This window comes from Phoca vitulina, unplaced genomic scaffold (assembly GCF_004348235.1).
Source record: "Phoca vitulina isolate PV1807 unplaced genomic scaffold, GSC_HSeal_1.0 scaffold9, whole genome shotgun sequence".
Classification (NCBI taxonomy): Eukaryota; Metazoa; Chordata; class Mammalia; order Carnivora; family Phocidae; genus Phoca; species Phoca vitulina.
In genome coordinates this window covers 13,214,925-13,231,094 of record NW_022589712.1, presented here as the reverse complement: position 1 = coordinate 13,231,094, position 16,170 = coordinate 13,214,925, and the positions used below count along the sequence as shown (strand labels likewise).

At 35.2% G+C, this 16,170-nt stretch overlaps 1 protein-coding gene across 1 annotated transcript in view; it reads left to right on the top strand.

The window, feature by feature from the left end:
• The first annotated feature begins 3,207 nt into the window (after positions 1–3,207).
• Positions 3,208–16,170, top strand: part of OPRM1 (opioid receptor mu 1) — a 69,756-nt gene continuing 56,793 nt past the window's right edge. The window contains exon 1 of the mRNA XM_032407619.1: positions 3,208–3,668. Within this exon, the coding sequence (XP_032263510.1) occupies positions 3,376–3,668 (293 nt within the window). The 5' untranslated portion in view covers positions 3,208–3,375. The remainder of the gene's footprint in view (positions 3,669–16,170) is intronic.

Sequence of the window (16,170 nt, the reverse complement as noted above, 5' to 3'; positions counted from 1 at the left end):
GTTTCTAGAGGACAATGGGAATTTGTACTCTGTGACAGTAATTCTAAGAGAAAAGTCCCATGGCCAGTCCATATGTCTGTTCATTTAAGTCCTGGCTAGTTAATAGAATATACTGAATTTGAAAGGACAAATGTTATTATTATATTCATAAAAGAGGTTTTTTTTCAAGCTGTACCATTTAAAAATCACCCAGATTATTTTAGATGATATTATTGTCTTACTGAGTTTGGGCTGCTATAACAGAAATAACATAAACTGAGTTGTTTATAAACAAGAGAAACTTATTTCTCAGTTCTGAAAGCTGGAATTCCAAGATCGGGGTGCCAGCATGGTCAGGTTCTGATAAGGGTCTTCTTCCATGGTGACGACTGCCAAACTGCTCTTTTCTCATTGTACCCTCAAATGGTGAAAAGAGAGCTAGAGAATTTTCTGGAGTTTCTGTTATAAAGGTAATAGTCCCATTCTTGAAGCCTCCACCCTCATAACCTAATTGCTTCTCAAAGACCCTATCTCCTAATACCACCACATTGGGCGTTAGGATTTTAACATATGAATTTTGGAGGGACACAAACATTCAGTCGGTAGCATTTATGAAATATATGCTAATTATATCTCAATTAAATTAACATATTATATGTATATATACTATATATTTAATACATAGAGAAGGAAGGAGTCCACTATGTATTAAATACTATGTAGTGAGCAGGCCTGCCCTCAGGAATCATATTGTACAGTATATAAAGCTGGGAGGGTAAATAAAATATATAAAGTCGGAAGCAGGCATACAAAAGATGACAGAATCACAATTCCAAAAGATTTTGTTAGATATGAATCATGAACTAGATCTAACGAGATGTAATTTAAAAATTAAAAATCTACTTGTACTCAGATCTCTCTAGACAACTATAAATTTATAGGAGAAGAAAACCATACTACAAGGTATGAGAAGTCAGCTCCTGTGTTCAAAAACAATTGAATCTATTTTAAAACTCCAGCACCTGACCCAAAGTAGATCTTTCATAAATATCTATTGAACCCATTTGGATCATGTTTAGAGAATGTTGTCAATACTAAACCTCAGGAGTGTCAAGAAAGCAATGTGACTTCAAAAAAAAAAAATGTTAATGGGACCTTCCAATACCTATGTTGGTAGAAAGAAAAGTTATAATCTTGCTCAATTTTTATTGGTCATGCCAACTTAGGGTATTGTTTTTAGCTTTGGAGCTGTACCTTAGGAACAGACATACAAAAAAAAAGAAAGAAAGAAAAAAAAGAAAAGAACAAGAACAAGAACAAACGTAAAACTATAATGTGAATAGGAAAAAGGGAAGGCTACTGAAAAATACCAAAACTACATTTTATAAGAAACAGTCAAAAGAAACTAATATTTAACTTGTAGAAGAGACTACTTAGTTATTTTCAAATATATGAAATGGAGGAATAATAAGCTATCATTTATTAAATAACTACTATTGTATACCTCATTTAATCCTGCTAACACAACTATGAGGTATTATTAACATTTTTTTGCTGATAAGAAAACTGTCACTCAGTGAGATAAAGTAACATATTCAAAATCACACAGCTAAAAAGTTATAAATCCAAAATTCACAAAATGATTTGAGCCCAAGACCAGGGCTTATTACATTGTGCTTACTTGTCTTTCACGCGAAGTAAGCTTAAACTGGTTCTATTTGTCCTCAAGAGACTAAATAATACCAGACAGATTTCAGCTCAATGTGTGTGAATTGATATATTAGTTCATGGCAAGGTATTTTTACTAGTCCTTAGGAGATCTCTATGAACTTTTATCGCTAAAATTATACCCTTTAGTGTAAAAGGATAAAAATAATACTCAAAATTGGCAAAGTAACCTATGATTAATGGAGTTTACCTATGAGTAATCTGTTTTCAAGAAAATGGTAAAAATCATATTGGAATTAAGTGTTCTTTCCAAGCTCCCTAACCTACTCCTCTCCCTGTTCCCCAAGAGTATTGCTTTCTACAACCAATTGGGGATATCTAATACCAATGCATATTGTTAAAAGATATATACATACACAAATACACTTACAGTTATGAGATTTACTTCAGAATTCGTGTTAATTTACCAAGAAAACAAACAAATAAACAACAACAGAAACATCTTATCCCTGGTTGATTTACAAATTTATTTCTAAAATAGAAGTATTTGGAGTCTTAGAAGTTATGTATTAAATTTTAAAATGTATCAATATTTCTCAACCTTGTGTGGGCCACTCCAGTTCCAGATGTTTATGAAATTCCTCCTGGAATCTCTACACCAGAAAACAGACTGAAATAATGCAAATGTTTGATTTTGACCACCTTCTACTGAGAAGCACATGTCCATGTAGGAAGTCCGGCAATAAAAGGGATAATAAATACTTCTAAACTGATCTTTGAGATTTAGATGTGGAGGATCACCATTATCCTTCGTTGGCTGTCCTGGATGCCACAACCCCCTGATTTCTGTAAACCAGTTCTTATGCCTCCTCCCCACCAAGATAGAAATCAGATGTAACTAGAACTTCTACTTTAAGAGAAATTAGGGGAATATGGAGTGAAATGAATAGGTTTCCTACACAAAAGTTTGTTTCTCACTTCTTTTCCAGAGAAAGGACCACTTTTGTTTCAGACAGGTTCAAAGGGTTGAAAATTCTCATTTAGCGATGTAAAAAACACGGTTACTTTTGTGTGGACGTGCAGGCAAGGCGGACTAAAGAAAAGGAGTTTGTGTACCCTGTCCTAAATGATTTCAGCAGACTTGAGGGCTGGAAGAACGTTGGGGTGTAAGGATTGTCCGGGTTGCACCAGGCCAATGTCTTTCCTTTCATATTATACAGAGAAAACGGCGCTGGGAAAATAGATCGATGTCAGCCCCTTTCTTATGCTTTACTGCTGCCGAGAACTAACTCTGTGTCCCCCGCCCCTTCCCTCCAACTCCTTTCCCCATTCTGCCCCTCCTTAGATGTGTTTGCACGGACGAGTGCCGAATGGGGAGACAGACCAACTCGTTGGATCGCTTTGCGCAAAATCCACCCCTTCTCTCTCCTCCCTCCCCTCCAGCCTCCGGATCCCGCACAGCCCTCCCTCCCCTTCCCACAGCGGTGTGGGTTTGAGGATGTGTCTCTACTACTAAGGCGGAAGGGGGCTACAAGCAGTGGATAATGTCAGATGCCCAGCTCTCCCCTTCTACCTAAAGCTCCTCTCTGGCTGCACCAGGGTTAGTCTGTGTAAGAATAGCAGGAACTGTGGCAGCGGCGAGAAGAAGCGGCTGAGACGCGTGGAACCTGAAAAAGTCTGGGTGCTCGGGTTTACCTTATAGCGAGGTCCCAGCCAGCCGTCAGCACCATGGACAGCAGCACCATCCCCGCCAACGCCAGCAATTGCACTGATCCCTATACGCACTCTTCAAGTTGCTCCCCAGCACCTAGCCCCGGTTCCTGGGTCAACTTCTCCCACCTAGATGGCAACCTGTCCGACCCATGCGGTCCGAACCGCACCGAGCTGGGCGGGAGCGACAGCTCGTGCCCTCCGACCGGCAGTCCTTCCATGATCACGGCCATCACCATCATGGCCCTCTACTCCATCGTGTGCGTGGTGGGTCTCTTCGGAAACTTCCTGGTCATGTATGTGATTGTCAGGTAAGGAAGGCGCCAGGGCTCCCACCAGAAACTTCAGCAGCTAATAGGGGCATAAAGGGACAACTGACCCCCCCAGGAAGTGTTTGGCGGGAGGATGAGAGAAGGGAAGTAAACAAGGGAGAATAAGGGGGCCACGGTGATAGAGTGGTTATTGTGAGTGCAAAAATCCACTTTTCTCTTTTTCCCTCTGCTGTTAAAAAAAGAATCAAAAATTTCAGAAACAGAGAAGTTGCCTTGGTAGAAGATGTAAAGCTCTGGGAGGAAAAAAAAAATGCTCTTAGAGTTCACTTACACTGAGCCAAGAGGGCTCTTGGGCACAGAATCCCACAGTCCCTTCCACAGGAGCTGTGGAAACAGTAATTTGTGAATAAGGAAGAAGAATTTTAGTTAGATTTCCTGATAAGGGGGTCAATCCCCTTCTCAGTTCTTTTCAGACATGAACCTTGGCAACTTTCCTACCCCTGCTGGTTTCCATGTACTTTACTGTACCATGCCACCCCACCCCCCATTTGCTTGTCACACTTGTCCTTACCCCACCGTTCTTCCATCCTGAGGCCACACTCAGTGAGAAAGTTTTTCTGGGGTCTCTCTACAGTAAATAGTGTTGCTTTGAAGTAACAAATGTGACAGTTGTGTTGCTTAGACCATTTTGCAGTTGGCAGCTGCCAGATCTGCTAGGAGAGTCACAAACTGAATTGGGAATAGATGATGTGGTTTAGGAGAAATAGAGGGCATGACTGTTTTTGAAATCCTCTGAAAGTGGAAGCCAATTAGAAGTGACCAAAAGCAGCATAATTCTGGAGTATAAACCATCATATAGGAAGTTACAGTGGTTGTTCTGGGAGGAAAAACTGCCTTTATCAGTGGTATTATTTCAAAAGAGTTTGTGGCCCATTTTCTGTTTACCTAGATGTTCCAGATTTATTTGGCAAAGAGTGTGCAAGCTTTCAATATTAACTATGTTAGTGTTGGTGTGCATATTCAAGTCCTACATGCTAATAATGGGATACTGTATATTCATTTTTGCTAAAGTAGATAAATATTTTAACACTTTAAAATAGTTTCTAATTTGGGATTTTCTTCCTACTCAGGGTTTATGTATGTAGTGAACATGGCATTTTCATACTTAGTTACAATATTTACTTCATCTATTCAGCAAGTACTGCAGGTTTTAATGGAGTTCCTTAATCATTTAACAATCATTTTTCCTATTATGCTTTCATGATCAAGGTCTGCGAGTTGTTTGTAATTGATTATTTCTTGTATGTCTGATCTCCTTAATTAATGATTGTTAAAGAATAAAACTAATTTCTTTAATCTTTTGATGAAGAATAAGATAAGTAGTGTCTCTGAGAAAAGAGCACCATCTATTGAGAAGAAGGCTAACAACAGAAGGGAAAGTGCAGGAAGGAAATCAATGGAAGAATTTATTTTTGAAAACATTTACCGTGTATAATCTAATACAAAGACTCATATCAAAGATAAAAGCCGAGTCTCACTTACAGTTATAATAAAAATCATTATTAAAGTTCTGCCTTATGAAGAGAAAATATGTTTCTCATTCGTCCTAAGAAAATTCATAGAATCATAAGCTGATAGGGCTAGAAGGGAACCTAGAGTTTACCTATGCCAGATGAGTAAACTGAGGCACAGAAAATATCAGTGATTTCTTCAAGGAGAGATAGTTCTTTAGTTCAATAATACTGTATTAGTTCAATATAATATCTATTTTAGCCAATATATTTTTCTTATTAGAGTGGCAAATCATGATTTAATTCAACTAAAATATTGACAGAGTAGATTCAATTAGCTGTAATAATGTGGAAATAATAAAGTACCCCAAATTTATGTCTGGAATCCTGGAGAATAAAGGATTCTACCTTTACCTCTACAATACCAAAGTGTCTAGAAATCCTGCTGTCTGAAACATAATCCTTTATTCCCTTTTATTGCTTCTCTTGGTATTGTCCTTCCTTATTTTTCTCCCCTCTAGCTTATGCTTTTCTATAAAGAGAGAGCCAATAAAGCAGCAACTGGCTGTGAAATAAGAAGATTGGTCTTATTTCAGTGTTTAAGAGATTGCTGGTTGATTGAGTTTGTTTTAAAGGCATTACTTCTGACCTCTTGATGACTTGGAGAAGGATAGTGACATTGCATCTTAGTGAGACCATGATATTATGCTTTATTTCTCTGTACTGAAATTTTGAATAAAATGCAGTATGATTTGAAAGGTCACCCCAAACATCCATCTATGACAAGTTGGGTGTTTAATTCCATAGTCAGGTAACCCTCTGAGAATATGACTGCAAAACAGAAAAATGGACAGTTCAGTGACCAATGAAGTAATGAAGAAAGCATTTGGGGATTGAAGAAAATATGTTTATTTAGCTTAGAATATTTAACTGGACTGTCTCCAGGCTGTGGTGTTTTCACTACAAAATGATAGTTCAGGGATATTATTGCCCCTGTTAAAAAGATGACTATAATGCTACATCTATTAAATTATTGAGGTGAAATGCTCACTTCCTGCTATTATTTAAAATTCAACAAATACTTTTGAATGGTAAAGTGCAGTTAATGGTCAAGTTACACTCTTCTATCCAGATTAAGGTGATATTTATTAGAACGTTTTAATACATCAAATGAATTATGAGTCTCAGATGACTATAGCAACCAAACCAACAACAAAAGTAGGTGGTAATACAGATGCCATGATTAATACTTTTCTGCTCTGTGTCTCAACTCCATCATCATTATACCTTCAACAACATTATTAAATAGTATAATTTAAGAAGGATTCTTAGACAGTGCTGTTCTAAGGAACATAAGGGAGGAAAAGAGATACCATCATATGATCCAAAGATTTAAAATCCAGATGTTAAATGATAAAAATGTTATAACTATTCACCACATGAAAACTTTCTCAGTTTTAAAGAAAATAATATTTGCAAGATAATAATATTATAAAAATTACCACAGAGTCTAAAGAATATGGAGATAAAATATTATAAAATGTGGCAATTATTTAAAATGGGATGATACTTTACTATTATCAAGAATGTTTTCTAGGGGCACTTGACTGGCTTAGTCAATAGAGCACACAACTCTTAATCTTGGGGTTGTGAGTGCAAGCCCCACGTTAAGTGTGGAGATTACTTAAAAATCAAACCTTTAATAGAAAAAGAATGTGTTTTTTTTAATTAACCAAAATAGTATACAAAGTTATAGCCACCAGGAATGTTTCACTTTCTGAGAACACTTGACCCAAATATAGAATTAACCATAAATATAAAAACTGATATTGCCCCACATATATTTATTTTGTGAGATTTTCTTCCAAAGATTTGTCCATATAGTCATGAATATGGCCTTTGCACACACTGTTTAAAAAAGTAGAGGGTTGGAAACCGTTAGATCTTTATGAGCGGTGTAAACCATCCTTCCAATAAATTACCAATGAAGAGTGCCAAATGATATTGCCTTCATTTTTCAGATTATTTCTTAATTTGACTAGATGAATTCTCAATGTGTCTAGTTATCAGAGCAGAGCACTTAAATATATGCAAGATTTTATTGTCATTTTTCTTTCATGAAAAAGTATTTCTCATTTTAAAACACTTGTTCTATATACTAAATATTTGATTTAGGTTTAAGCTACAAAGTGATCAGTCATGCCTGATTGGAACAGGACTACAAGCTTTTTTACTTCATATATAAGTTGCTGGGAAAATAAGGAATAACAATATTTTATCTAAGGTTATATATATTGTATATATATATATATATATATATATATATATATATATACAAATACATATATACATATGAATTAATTTCAATGCATATGTCCCTGAATATGATCACTAGTAATTTTTATAAAATAAAAAAGGAAGTTGTTTATTTAGAAAGCTCATATACAGACAAAGCTCATTTTCTTTTTTTTAAAACTATAAAATATCCTAGTTAGAAGACGGATTTAAAGGGAAAAAAAATCCTGCTAAATAAAATCTGTCCTTGACATAATGGTTTACATGAAAACCTAAGAATTTAATTGTATTCCTTTCACTTCACAATGGAGAGCTTCTAGTATCATCTATTACAATTTCAACTTTAACTGCTATGTCCCATACAGGTGCTAATTCTGTCAGAACAGTCTTCTTCAGTGTGCCCCAGAAAATAAAAGTTGCTTTTCATTCCCTCAATTGTAAGCTGTGTCTGTCATTCACATAGTGTTATCACTCCTTTCTCTCCTTTCTTTCTTGAAAGAATGAGCTATCTTATATTTTATGAAATATTTCCAACATAAAGGAATGTATAGAGAGTAATAGAAGAATCTTCACCTTTAAAAATTATATATAATTATACAGCACCTGGGTGGCTCAGCCTTTAAGCATCTGCCTTCTGCTCAGGTCATGATCCCAGGGTCCTGCGATCAAGCCCTGCATCGGGCTCCCTGCTCCATGGGAAGCCTGCTTGTGTCCATGGAAGCCAAAATCTTCCACTCCCCCTGCTTGTGTACTCTCTTGTTGTGTCTCTCTCTGTCAAATAAATAAATAAAATCTTTAAAAAAATTTAAAAAATAAAAATAAAAATTATATATAATTATAATTATATATACTTCTAGTAATATATGTTATATATTATACATAATAATATCCATTATTTATATAATTATATAATATATAATACATAATTATATATAATTATATGTTATGTAATACATAATTATATATATACAAAATAATGTGTAATTTATAAATTATATTACATATATATAATATATATATAAGAAGTTTCCTCTCATCTCCTATTATACTGTCTCCCCAGAGACTATTACTATTATAAATTTGGTGGTTATTATTCATGCATATTTTTAAACTTTTATTTCTGATGTCTGTTTCCACAAACAAAATATAATCTTTTAAACATGTTCTTTGAACTTTACATATTAAACATTTATATTTTACATTAATGTTAATTTAGACATAATTTCACTATTTTCCCAGAGTTGTTCTAGTTCCAGCAGATCAATGATAGAAACAAGATGTCAAAGAACTAGCCCTCCTTAATACTTTTAACTTATCTCTAAATCTGTGTTAAAAATTATTGTAAAGATTTCGGGAAAATTTTCTGGCAACTACTACAGTAAGTAAATCTGTTCATAAATAAAACCTAGGTATAATTTCTCTACTTCTAAGAAGGAAATAAAAATAATTGGTTTCTGACTACTTCAAAATGTCATTCAAGTGATAAATGCTAACAATACTTACTTCAGGATTTTGAATATCTTAGAGAGCTTCTTACACATAAAAGTTGAAAGTGTTACTTCTTCTAGTATTCTACTTTAGGTATTAATTGAAATAAAATTATTTTGGTCAGCAGGAACAGATAAACTGGTTTCCATAAATAATGTAAAACAATGTGACATTTTAAAATATATTAATGATAAATACCAAGACTAAATGTGTGAAATTTTAAAATATGAGAATTTCATATCTTTACCCTTCATAAAATTTAATGTATATGAACTAAAATAACGATTTATGACAGTAGTCTCCAAACTTGTTTATAGACATAGACGCTTACTTCAAGAACTCTTAAGCCAATATATGAGAGATCAAATGAGCTATTCAGGATTAATCACATGCTGGGGCCAGAGAGTACTGCTCAACTGCCATCCCCATCCTACCCTCCATTGCTATCCCCAAGGCACTTTCATGGAATTTCTAGAGCTCCCTCAGGCAATATTGTAAAACAATGGTTTTCATATTGTTTCAGACCTTTGTTGTACCTCACCTCTCATCCTGCAGCTCATCTTTTACTTCAGTGATTGGTATGACAGTCAGTTTTGCCCGGATATAACTTGTTAACTCTCCACCCTAGCTATATCTACATCCCTTGCCTATGGCCCTGGAAGTTCTCTGATTCCACCACCCTCTACAGAAACCATCCTGGTACTAACAGATCAGAAAGTATGAGGAAGTTGCGACCCCATGAAACAACCGTTGACTGGGGAAATGAGAGACTGTGCACAAATGGTCCCCTAAGCTTCCTTCTACACTTAGGTACATGGTTCTAAGGAGCAGACCACAAGGCACATTAGAAGTTGTGGTCCACATTGTGTCCATTTCAAGAACATTCTTTTCCTTCTTTCTTTCCTTCATTCTTTTCACTCTTTCCTTCTTTTCCTTCCTTCCTACTCCCCCACCTCTGTTCCCACTTCTATTCCCTACAATTGCTTTCCAAAATGATTCACCTTCACACCAATTCTTGTTATTTTATAATTGGCTACAACGTGTTGGCACAGTAAAATCTGACTAATAAATAGGGCTTTACATATTCATAGAGTATAGGTTTTTCTTAATAATTAAAAGTTCTTAAGAAAAATTTGAATAAGTAACCCAAATTAGAACAATGAAGAGAGTTCATGAGCGAAGCTTTTCCTTTTATTTGTTTTCCTGCCTCAAGATTCAGGAAAGTCTTTTTTAGTACATTTTTGCTTTGTGGACATGACGTAGACAACAGTCATGTGTAGTGTTCAGTTACTTCTTGAGTTCAAGGTGATGGTGGCGGTAGGCTCTCTGATATGTAAAAAAAATAAAGCCTCCTATGCCTTCTAACAAATTATCAGAAGACAAAAACTACCACCCCCTTCTCCACTGATTCCAAGTTGTATAATAACTATAAGAGTTCTTATAATAACTAAGCTCAAGAAAATTTCAGGATCCTCAAAGTGAGCTGAAACAACAGATACAAGAAATGTCATGTACAAGAAACATCATATAATGAGTCTGTTCTAGCACTTCCTTTCCCTTAGCCATCTGTTCTTGCTTCAGGCCACTTTATTTCTTTCCCAACAAATTCTTCAGGCTGAGGGTCCTTGAACCAAGATAGACATTTAGAATGGAAAGGTCACATGGAAAAAAAAAAGTTTTGCTTTAGCTCAGAACCCCAAGTGTCAATTGTGGCTCAACTTCAAATCGTTCTGTGCCTCATTCTCCTCATTTGTAAAATGTGAGAATTAAACTAAAAATCTTGGAGTCCCTTCTAGCACTAAGAATTCCTATGGCAACTTCAAGGACTTGTTTCTCCATAATTTTTGTATCTATACTATCTAGAGAAAAAAGTAATGATCTGCTAATTTAAATAATTTCGGTTTCAATTCCATCTCACCCCCTTGGATTCTAAATAAGCTCAAATGGGTTCTGTCAGAGAGAGAAAATGCCAAGCTGCCAGTTTTGTGGTGGTCAATTAATACAATGAACCAAACCGAAAGCAACAGTCAAGGCTTTATTCACTTACTGTGAGAGTATAGGCAAGACATGAAAAAGGAAAATGGTGTCAGCTCCCCAGTGTTCCATTTTTCCCCACAGAAGAGCACCAGGTTACATGTATGAGCATAGATGTGGCAGAGGGGAAAAGAAAGTCATCATCTTGCTGTACAGGGAGCCCCAAACAAACATGTTTTATGGACCTGGGGGCCAGGGGGAGGGAGAGGTGAACGATAGGAATGGGAAAGTATGGAGTTGGAGAGGAGAGGAGTTTCTTTAAGAACTCCTGATATGGAGGTCTCAGCAGAGACACCTGGAAATAGCCTTGTCGAGGGCTCCTCAACAAGGAGGCTTCAAATGGAGGCTGTTGGACTAGCAATGCATATATACCTAAGAGCATGGTTGTTGAGGTGAAGGAGGGGCATGAGTCCTTGATCACAACAGATTGAACTCTTATGATTGAAATACAGAAAGTAAAATTTAAAGAGTAAAAAGAATAAAAGTTAATACAGTCAATTCTCATTATTCGTGGTGGTAATGTTCTATGAAGTCATTGTGATTAGTAAATTAGAGAAGATGGAAGCTTTGCTTCTAGGGGTGTTGCAGGGTTAGGTTCCTATGAGCCTCCAGTTTCATTTGCATCAACTAATCAAAACATAACTTTCTGTTATTTGTGGTTCTGTTTAAAGGCATCTATTTACTGTATATTGTTGATTCATTAACATTGAATGTATGGTCAACAGTATTATAACTAATGCCTTCATGAAGCTCATCTAAGATACCTACATTCTCCATTAGACACATCACTACCATCTTGTACTTAGAAACCCCTGACAGCACTTCAGCACTCTGATTGAGGTCCATTTTAAATACTGAGATCACCAACAAAAAATACAAAAATGCTATAAATGATTGACTTATTTCACTTAGCATAATACCCTCTAGTTCCATCCACGTCATTGAGGGTATGTGCTGTGGTGAGTGCTGGGTGTTGTGTAAGACTGATGAATCACAGACCTGTACCTCTGAAACAAATAATACATTATATGTTTAAAAAAAGAAGAAGAAGAAGATAGTAGGAAGGGAAAAATGAAGGGGGAAATCGGAGGGGGAGACGAACCATGAGAGACTATGGACTCTGAGAAACAAACTGAGGGTTCTGGGGGGGGGATGGGTTAGCCTGGTGATGCGTATTAAAGAGGGCACGTATTGAATGAAACACTGGGTGTTATACGCAAACAATGAATCATGGAACACTACATCAAAAACTAATGATGTAATGTATGGTGATTAACATAACATAACAAAATAAAATTTAAAAAAATAAAATTAATTAATTAAAATTTAAAATTTAAAAAAAATGCTATAAATGTGTCACTAAATAAGGGAGTTCCCCTTTCTTCACATCCTTGCCAACATCTGTCATTTCCTGACTTGTTAATTTTAGCCATTCTGACTGGTATGAGGTGGTATCTCATTGTGGTTTCGATTTGTATTTCCCTGATGCCTAGTGATGTTGAGCATTTTTTCATGTGTCTGTTGGCCATTTGTACGTCTTTTTTGGAGAAATGTCTGTTTATGTCTTCTGCCCATTTCTTGACTGGATTATTTGTTCTTTGGGTGTTGAGTTTGATAAGTTCTTTATAGATTGTGGATACTAGACCTTTATCTGATAAGACATTTGCAAATATCTTCTCCCATTCAGTAGGTTGTCTTTTGGTTTTGTGAACTGTTTCCTTTTCTGTGCAAAAGCTTTTTAACTTAATTAAGTCCAAATAGTTCATTTTTGTCTTTGTTTCCCTTGCTTTTGAAGACATGTCACACTGCTAGTGGGAATGCATGCTGGTAGAGCCACTCTGGAAAATGGTATGGAGGTTCCTCAAAAAATTAAAGATAGAGCTACCCTACAACTCAGCAATTGCACTACTAGGTATTTACCCAAAGGATACAAACATAATGATCTGAAGGGGCACCTGCACCCCAGTGTTTATAGCGGCAATGTCCACAATAGTCAAACTATGGAAAGAGCCCAAATGTCCATCAACAGATGAATGGATAAAGAAGATGTGGTATATATACAATGGAATATTACTCAGCCATCAAAAAGGATGAAATCTTACCATTTGCAATGACATGGATGGAACTGGAGGGTATTATGTTAAGTGAAATAAGTCAATCAGAGAAAGACAATTATATGATTTCACTCATATGTTGAATTTAAGAAACAAAACAGGATCATAGGGAAGGGAGGGAAAAATAAAATAAGAAAATCAGAGAGGGAGACAAACCATGACACTCTTAATTATAGGAAACAAACTGAGGGTTTCTGGACGGGAGGTGGGAGGGGGATGGGGTAACTGGGTGATGGGCATTAAGGAGGGCACATGATGTAATGAGCACTGGGTGTTATATGCAACTGATGAATCACTAAACTCTACCTCTGAAACTAATAATATACTATACGTTAATTAATTCAATTTAAATTTTAAAAAATAATAAAAAAATAAATGTGTCACTGAGAGCTGAAATGGGAAGGCAGAGTGTTGCTTTGATCTCGGCTGAGAACTTGCGCATCAGAGCAATTCAAATTTTTCATCACTCTATACATATCTGCAAATGACCACAATAGCCCATAAGTAAATATTTTTAGGTTAAAATAAATTTTAGCATGTAAGGTTTTTGTAAATACAAAATCCATTAATAATGAGGATTGACTGCATATGCAAATGTTTTCCAATGAAATATTTTAAAAACACAGCCGAAGGAAAAAATCAGTATGTTCCATATTAAATATAATGACAATTTCATGACATGAAGACACGTTTTATGTTTTTATTATCATTGATCATAATCAAAAGGAATAGCTTGAAAACAAAATGGATTCCCATATGAATCAATCATCAGTCTGTCACTAGATACTAGGCTGGCACACAAATTTAAAAACATACATGATGCACAACGGTCCCCTTTTCTCCATAACCATGCCAGCATTTGTTATTTCTTTACTTTTTGATAATGGTCATTCTAACAGGTATGAAGTGGTATTTCACTGTGGTTTTAATTTGCATTTCCCTAATGACTAATAATGTTGAACATTTTCCCATGTACCTGTTGGCCCTTTTGTATATCTTCTTTGGATAAATGTCTATTCGGGTCCTTTGCCCATATTTTAATCAGGTTATTTGTTTTCTTGTTATTGAGTTATATGAGTTCTCTATATACTTGGCTATTAACCTTTTATCGGATATATGGCTTGCAAATACTTTTTCCCATTCCATAGGTCATCTTTCCACTTTGTTTATGGTTTATTTTTTTGTGCAGAAGCTTTTTATTTTGATGTAGTCCCATTTGTTTATTTTTTATTTTGTTGCCTGTGCTTTTTGTGTCATATCCAAAAAAATCATTACCAAGACCCATGTCAAGGAAACTTGTTCCTATGTTGTCTTCTAGGAGTTTCATGGTTTCAGGTCTTACATACAAGTCTTGAATCTATTTTGAGTTAATTTTTGTGAGTGGTGTAAGATATGGGTCCAGTTTCATTCTTTTACTTGTGAACATCCAATTTTCCAGCAACATTTATTGAAGACACTGTCTTTTCTTCTTTGAGTATTCCTGGCTCCTCTGTCAAATGTTAGTTGACCATATACACTTGGGTTTGTTTCTGGGCTCTTGATTCTGTTTAATTGGTCTATTTGTCTGTTTTTATGCCAGTCCCATACTGTTTTGAAGATGACAGCTTTATAATATAGCTTGAAATCAGGAAATGTGGTATCTCCTATTTTATTCTTCTTTCTCAAGATTTCTTTAGCTATTCAGGGTCTTTTGTGGTTTCATACAAATTTTAGAAGTGTTTTTTCTACTTCTGTAAAAATGCCATTGGGATCTTGATAGGGATTGCATTGAATTATAGATGGCTTTTGGTACTATTGACATTTTAACAATATTAATTCTTCCAATACATGAACATGGGATACCTTTCCATTTATTTGTGTCCTCTTTGATTTCTTTCATCAATATCTTATAGTTTTCAGAGTAGAGAGATCTTTTTTTGTCCTTATCTTTATAATATTTTTATTTTATTATGTTATGTTAATCACCATACATTACATCATTAGTTTTTGATGTAGTGTTCCATGATTCATTGTTTGCGTATAACACCCAGTGCTCCATTCAATACGTGCCCTCTTTAATATCCATCACCAGGCTAGCCCATCCCCGCACCCCCCTCCCCTCTAGAACCCTCAGTTTGTTTCTCAGAGTCCATAGTCTTAGAGTAGAGAGATCTTTTATCTCCTTAGTTAAATTTATTCCTATTTTATTGTTTTGATGCAATTGTATATAATTGTTTTCTTAATTTCTCTTTCTGGTAGTTTGTTATTAATGTATAGAAGTGCAGCAGATTTCTGCATATTGATTCTGTATCATGCAACTTTACTGAATTCATTTATTAATTCTAACAGTTTTTTTGGTAGAACTTTTAGGATTTTATATATATATACAGTATCATGTCATCTGCAAAGAGTGACAGTTTTACTTCTTCCTTTCCAATTCAGTTTTTTTTTTCTTTTTTGTTGCCTAATTGCTGTGGCTAAGACTTCTAATACTATGTTGAATAAAATGGCAAGAATGGGCACCCTTTTCTTAATCTTTATCTTAGAGGAAACCTTTCATTTTTTCACTGCTGTGTATTACATTAGCTTTGGGCTTCTCATATATGGCCTTTATTATATATATTGAGGCACAGTCCCTCTATATCCACTTTGTTGAGGGTTTTTATCATAAATGGGTGTTGAATTTTGTCAAATGTTTTTTCTGCATCTATTGAAATGATCACATGATATTTATCCTTCATTTTGTTAATGTGATGTATCACATTGATTATTTGCAGATGTTGAACCATTTCTGCATTCCAAAAATAAATCCCACTTGATCATGGTACATGATCCTTTTAAAGTGTTGTTGAATTTGGCTTGCTAATATTTTGTTGAGGGTTTTTGCATATGTTCATCAGGAATATTGGCCTGTAATTTTCTTTTTCTATGATTTCTTTGTCTGGTTTTGGTATCAGGGTAATGCTGGCCTCATAAAATAAGTTTGGAAGCATTCTCTTCAGTTTTTTTGGAAAAGAAGGATAAGTATTAAATATTCTTTGAATGTTTGGTAGAATTCACCAGTGAAGACTTTTGGTCCCAGACTTTTGTTTGTTGGGAGGTTTTGATTAATGATTTGAT